Source organism: Poecilia latipinna, unplaced genomic scaffold (assembly GCF_001443285.1).
Source record: "Poecilia latipinna isolate Pla-1442-1.1 unplaced genomic scaffold, P_latipinna-1.0 Scaffold6241, whole genome shotgun sequence".
Taxonomy (NCBI): Eukaryota; Metazoa; Chordata; class Actinopteri; order Cyprinodontiformes; family Poeciliidae; genus Poecilia; species Poecilia latipinna.
Genome location: NW_015118857.1, coordinates 1 through 6,533, shown reverse-complemented (window position 1 = coordinate 6,533; position 6,533 = coordinate 1). Strand labels below are relative to the sequence as shown.

General features: G+C 37.5%; 1 protein-coding gene across 1 annotated transcript; it reads left to right on the top strand.

The window, feature by feature from the left end:
• Positions 1–566: 566 nt before the first annotated feature.
• LOC106943853 (protein NLRC3-like) lies at positions 567–6,527 on the top strand (the record flags this gene model as incomplete). The annotated part of the gene is made up of 3 exons (XM_015027144.1): positions 567–1,222; positions 2,573–2,854; positions 4,934–6,527. Coding segments are annotated over exons 1-3 (1,904 nt in total), but the record flags the coding sequence as incomplete, so codon positions are not given.
• Positions 6,528–6,533: the final 6 nt, after the last annotated feature.

The following is a 6,533-nucleotide window of genomic DNA, read 5'->3' as shown; positions in this document are numbered from 1 at the left end:
TTTGATCAGTAGAAAATCCAGATTGAATCAGTTTGTGGTGACAGAGGACAGCTGATCACATTTCAATCAATTCTTGATCAATAATAAGTGATTATGGTGACAAAACAACACAGCGCCCCCTAGAGTATTTAAAACCATCCACTGCTGTTATTTAGACCTGAACTGAGTTAAAACATCAAACCATCAGAACCGATAAAAACTATTGGACCAGATTTACACACCCAGCAGGAAGTCGGCCATTTTGGATCAAATGTTTTATTGTATTTTATTTTATTTTATTTTTTGACATTTTGACCTTACAAGTAATAACTAAAGTAAAAATCTGAGATTTGTTTGTGAAAGCTCAAATGTTTAAGCTTCTTTAATACCAAGAAAACTTTCCTCCACTCCAACCGTCGCTCTGTTTCTGAGTCTGTTTTTAAAATAATTTAGCAAATATTTGCTTAATTATTGGTTCAATCACAGTAATAATTTTTCTCTTAATAGTAAGTCTGTTTACATGTTTTATATTTTAATCACTGAATTCTTTCACTGATATTTCAACCTTCATTTTCTCCTTTAGTCAAAGTTCCTGGTGAAGTAAAGAAATCTACTTGTTGTTAAATCTTTATCTATTTTTGGTTCAGTGCTAAATGTCTGTTAATTTAATATAAATGAACTGAGTCTCTTTAGAATCACTGCAGCTTTTCCTCTTTTTTTTGGTGGCAGGATTTTGACCCAAATGGCTGCAGTGAGTCTTTTAGTTTCCAAGTAAAACTGTAGCAAATGTGTTAAGTTGTTGTTTTCCCATCTGGTGACCGAAGTTGGAGAATAGCAGAAAAAAACTGTTTCTGGAGGAGCTTTCTGCAGCTGATGCTGCCACCTGGTGGCAGCAGCAACACATTACAGTCAGATGGTAAAAATCAAGAGGTGAAGATGTTTACATTTCAACCTGAAGGAAATCAGACGAACATTATTTTTTGTAAATAAAGATGTGATAAATTTATTTTTATATCACTGATGGTTTTTAATAGTTTGCTCTGACATTGTAACTTTCATGATTACATAAATGTGTTTTTCTGGAGGGGCCTGTGCTTGTGTGTTTTAAATAAGTACTTTTAGGGTATTTATAGTTTCCATTCCAACTGTATAAAATAAACTATTCATGAAATTAAGCCTCAAACATAATAAATCTTCATGTTTTCCAGGTAAAAGATGGCGCAGCAGCAGGAAGTGGATTTCGGTAAGTGATCAGAAGCAGAAATGAAGAATCTTAAAGGATCAAACTGACCAATCACAGCCTGTGTTGCTGCCATGTGATGAAGCTCAGCCTCAGTGTCTTTATTGTTTTCATGCTTCCTGTTCAGTGAAGCTCTGGTGGAAACATTGTGAGTTTCTGTGAAACCTGAAGGTAAAAACTGAACTCAGATGGAAACTAAAAGGAACCGAAGTGAAGAACAGGCCAGCAGCTCTGATACTTCAGGAATATTTACTATAATTCATTTATCCAGTAATCACCTCATTTATTAATAATTTATTATCTCAGACTTGCTGTGTCTTTTATTCCAACACTTGGTGACAGAGATGTGTTAAGAGAATACAATCATGAACTTCTGCCTCGTTATATTCTCTTGTGCTCCCAGATTCAATGATTCCATGTGTGGAAACAATAGCCACACACACATAACAGCGTCACAATAATCAGCATTTATTCAAGACAGATACAAACTATCACCAGACAAACGCATCACAAAACATCAGAAACCTCAGAGCACAAACAACACATGAATTTACCTGAGAGAGAAAAAGACAAAAGATGGAAACGACAAACAAAAAGCAAAGACGTTTTTGGAGAAATTGCAAAGATCAAAATCTAATTTGTTACTCCTGTGTAGAAAGTTTTTATAGTCAAGAATTCAAATAAGGCGTATCTTTGCTCATCCAACCAGGAGCTGTCTCTGACCCTCTCTCTACAGCCATTTGTCCCCCTTTGCTGTTTAATGGCTTTCATGGATCAGTTCGAAAAGCTGGAACTTTTCCTGATTTGTTTTCCCAGACAGACAAAGAGCAGATCAAACGATCTGCTGTAACTACAGGTAAAATAAAGGTCAATAGGGCCTAATAAGTTATTAATTTCAAAACTATAATTAGGCTATTTCAATCAAGACATGTTAAGTTTTAAAACTAGCTTATTTTAAATTTATTTTCTTAACAGACACCAAAGCTTAGAGATGGAGATGAAGAAAGAAAAGTGATAAAAATGTTAATCGTTCAATATTTTCATCACAATATTCACCAATAATATCATAATTTCCTGTTTTCCTAGAATAGTGCAGCTCCATATTTAGAAGGTGTTTCTTTTATTGTTCTTCCTGCAGTGAGGAAAGAAAGTGATGAACCAGAAGCTTCATTTGGTCTCATGTAGACAGAATCAGTGGTCGTCACTCAGATATGAGGCAGAAACACAACAGCAGGTTTAGACCTGAGGAGCTGATCAACAGACTCTGAATCTCTGGATGGAGCAACATGAATCATCACGTTTTTCTCTCAGACGTTGGTTTGAATTAATTATGTTTCTGATTTCTGCCTGCAGAGAAAATACTTTTCAAGGTTCGCAGTGAGTTTGTGGAGAGAGTTTCTGAGGAAATCCTGAAGCGGCTCCTTGATGACCTTCTATCAGATCAGGTCTTTACTCAGTCAGAGATGGAGGGTATACTTCAGAAGAACCAAACCAGAGAAGACAAGGCTCGTAACACCATTGATGCTGTGATGAAGAAAGGACAGAGAGCCTGCAGAGTGATGATCAAATGTCTTCACCACAGAGATCCGACTCTGTCCAACCAGCTGAGTTTGTCCTCTTTGTCTCCTGTTAAAGGTGAGACACACAGTTCATTAAGGCTGTTTTTACAGCCTCTACTGTCTGTGATTCAACTGTAAATGATAATTAAATCATTTAGATTCAAATATCGTTTCAAATATTTTCTGATTTCAAAATTTGTCACCAGAGAAAAGGTTAAATATATTAATCTGCTTGATATGTGATGACACAATATGGATTCTCAGTTCAGCTTGTTGAAAATTAAACTGCATGAAACTTAAATTCAACTGATTATGTTATTATGACATGTTAAATTAAAAAAATTGATGGGTAAATATAGATTATATTTTTCTGACACTGAATGATGATCAACAAAAGTTTAGAGCAACTTGTGAAGCCAATGGAGGTGAAATAAATGCTTCTGTAGATTTTTAATGATCAAACATTTTCTCTACATTTAAAAATAAATGTACTGAAGCAGCTGAGGCCAATTTTCCTCTGATGTTTGCAGCGATGGAGAACCTCCAGGTTCTGGTTCTGATGGGCTCAAATAAACCCAGATATTAAATTTTATCTTGGAGAAATTAATTGATGAGCCAAACATGATGACAAAGACTCAGATCAGCTGATTATTTCACTATAAATATAAATAAATTTTGGTATTCTATTTTCTTAAATGTCAACCTCTTTTGAATGTAGGAAATGCAGTCAAAAGATGTAAACCAGTAGCCTGAACTTTATTTATTTTAAATCCAAATTCACACAACACCAAGCTAATATTATTTACTTTGGTCTTTCACATGTTTGTGCAAACAGCAGCTCTGACTGAACTCTGACACAGCTGCATCGTTTCTCTTTTTGTTGCTTCCTGATCTTCAGAGCGATGAACTAAAAACTGAAATATGGAATATATTTAGATAACCATTGATGTAAATCTTCCCAGAAGGCCTGAGTATATATACAATCATAGAAAGGTGGTCAGAGGTCTCAACATGGTCAGTTCAGGACAGATGATTAATAAATTCAAAGCCAAAACATTTACATAGAAAATCAGAGGATGAGTTTGAGCTACTGAGAATCTCTTCAGCTTTAGGTACTCTAATGCCTTCGCCAAATGAAATGCAACTAGAAAGTACAGCTAAACTCTTCCTTATATCAAGACTCTGAGGAAAGTTGACCTTTTATCCACAGGTTTATTGACTCCAAGGATGTGTGAAACTAAAATACAAACAAAAAGGAATACATCACTTTCACCGTCTTTGTAAACATGTACATATAAGTTTAACGTAGCTAAATTAAATACTGTCCAAAATGAATTAGCAAAGTTGTGCAAACTTACAATAAACATCCAAAAATATTTTACATCCATCTCAACAACCAGAAATAATATAAAAATAATGATGCACAACAATATATTAAACTCAACGTACCTACAATGCTTCGTCAGGGCAAAGATGAATGCAGATGGAAATGGACTGACTGAACACACGGGTGACATGAATCTAACTCTGTCTGGCTTTCTGGCTGAAGCCACATGACATGCAGCTGGCTGCACCTCTCAAAGGGAACGACCCCCACACATAGACACACACACAAAAATCCCCAACAACACAGGTACAATAGAAAATTAGTAAAACTTTGATCTTAATGTTGTTGTTTTATTTTTTTCAAATCTGATAGTTCACTAGACTCATTTTGATTGGGATTGCAATTTCAAATTAAACAGTTTGGTAAAACTCAAAGGTCAGAGGTCGCTCTGTGGGAAACATGTCTGAGACCTTCAACCAGAGAAAAACATAAAAGACTTTTAATGAGCAAAACTGATTTTAATTATCTCTGTGCAGTTTTTGTTACTTAACAGAGTTTTTATCAGGTTTGAACTTTTTGTTCATTTATTTACTTTGTGAGCTGAAGCCAAAGTTTTCACAGAATTACAAATTAAATCTCAACATTTCTCCGTCCTTAAGGACTGAAGTTGGAATGATTTTCTTGTTTAGATGAGTAAATATTATAAAAGTAGAATTTTTCCTTCATTAAAGTTTATATTCAAACCTCCTCGGAGAATATCAAATATAATTTTATTCATTATATTTAGCTAAAGCCTCTCCTGTTGTGTCTTTGTCTCTTTTTCTTCAGATTTTGATGTTCGGTGTCAAAAGGAGCTTAAAGACCATCTGAAGATGAAGTTCCAGAGTCTCTCTGAAGGCGTCGCTGAACCTGGAAATCAAACCTTTCTGAACCAGATCTACACAGAGCTCCACATCACAGAGGGGTTAACTAGAGAGGTCAACCAGGAACATGAGGTCAGACGGATTGAAACAGCATCCAGGAAACAAGAAACAATCAGGAGAGAAGACATCTTTAAACCTGGAAGTGATCAACCAATCAGAACAGTGATGACCATGGGAGTGGCTGGCATTGGGAAAACACTGTTAACACAGAAGTTCACTCTGGACTGGGCTGAGGGCAGAACCAACCAGAACATCCAGTTCATATTTCCATTCACTTTCAGAGAGCTGAATAACTTGAAAAAGAAAAAGTTCAGCTTGGTGGAACTGATTCATAAATTATTTACTGAAACCAAAGGAATCAGCAGCTTTGAACAGTTCCAGGTTCTGTTCATCTTTGATGGTCTGGATGAGAGTCGACTTCCTCTGGACTTTGATGATAATCTGATCCTGACTGATGTTACAGAGTCCAGCTCAGTGGATGTTCTGCTGACAAACCTCATCAGGGGGAAACTGCTTCCCTCTGCTCTCCTCTGGATAACCACACGACCTGCAGCAGCCAATCAGATCCCTGCTGAGTGCGTTGGCATGGTAACAGAGGTCAGAGGGTTCACTGACCCCCAGAAGGAGGAGTACTTCAGGAAGAGATTCAGAGGTGATGAAGAGAAGGCCAGCAGGATCATCTCCCACATCCAGAAATCAAAAAGTCTCCACATCATGTGTCACATCCCAGTTTTCTGCTGGATCACTGCTAAAGTTCTGGAGGAAATGATGGAGACCAGAGAGGAAGGAGAGCTGCCCAAGACCCTGACTGAGATGTACATAGAGTTCCTGCTGGTTCAGCTCAAAATCAAGAAGGAAAAGTTTGATGGACGACGAAAGACAAAATCAATCTGGAGTCCAGAGAACAAGAAGCTGATTGAGTCTCTAGGAAAACTGGCTTTAGATCAGCTGCTGGAGGGAAACCTGATCTTCTATGATGAAGACCTCAAACGTTGCGGCATCGACATCACAGATGCTGCGTTGTTCTCAGGAGTTTTCACTGAGATGTTTAAAAAGGAAACAGGAACACACAACATCTCCGTCTACTCCTTTGTTCATCTGAGCATCCAGGAGTTTCTGGCTGCCGTCTACATGCTCCACTGCTTCACCAGCAGGAGGTCAGAGGTCATCAAGACGTTCCTGGGAGAAGAATACAATGAAACATCTCTAGATGAGTTCATGAAGAAAGTCATGGAGAAATCCCTCAGCAGTAAAAATGGCCACCTGGACCTGTTTGTCCGCTTCCTTCATGGTCTCACTGTGGAGTCCAACCAGAGACTCTTAGAGGATCTGCTGGGTCAGACAGAGAACCGTCCAGAAACCATCCAGAGAATCATCACCAACCTGAAGGAGATGAACTCTGATGAATTCTCTCCTGACAGAAGCATCAACATCTTCTACTGTCTGATGGAGATGAATCACATTTCATTTACTAAGGAGATAAAACAGCTCCTGATATCAGGGAA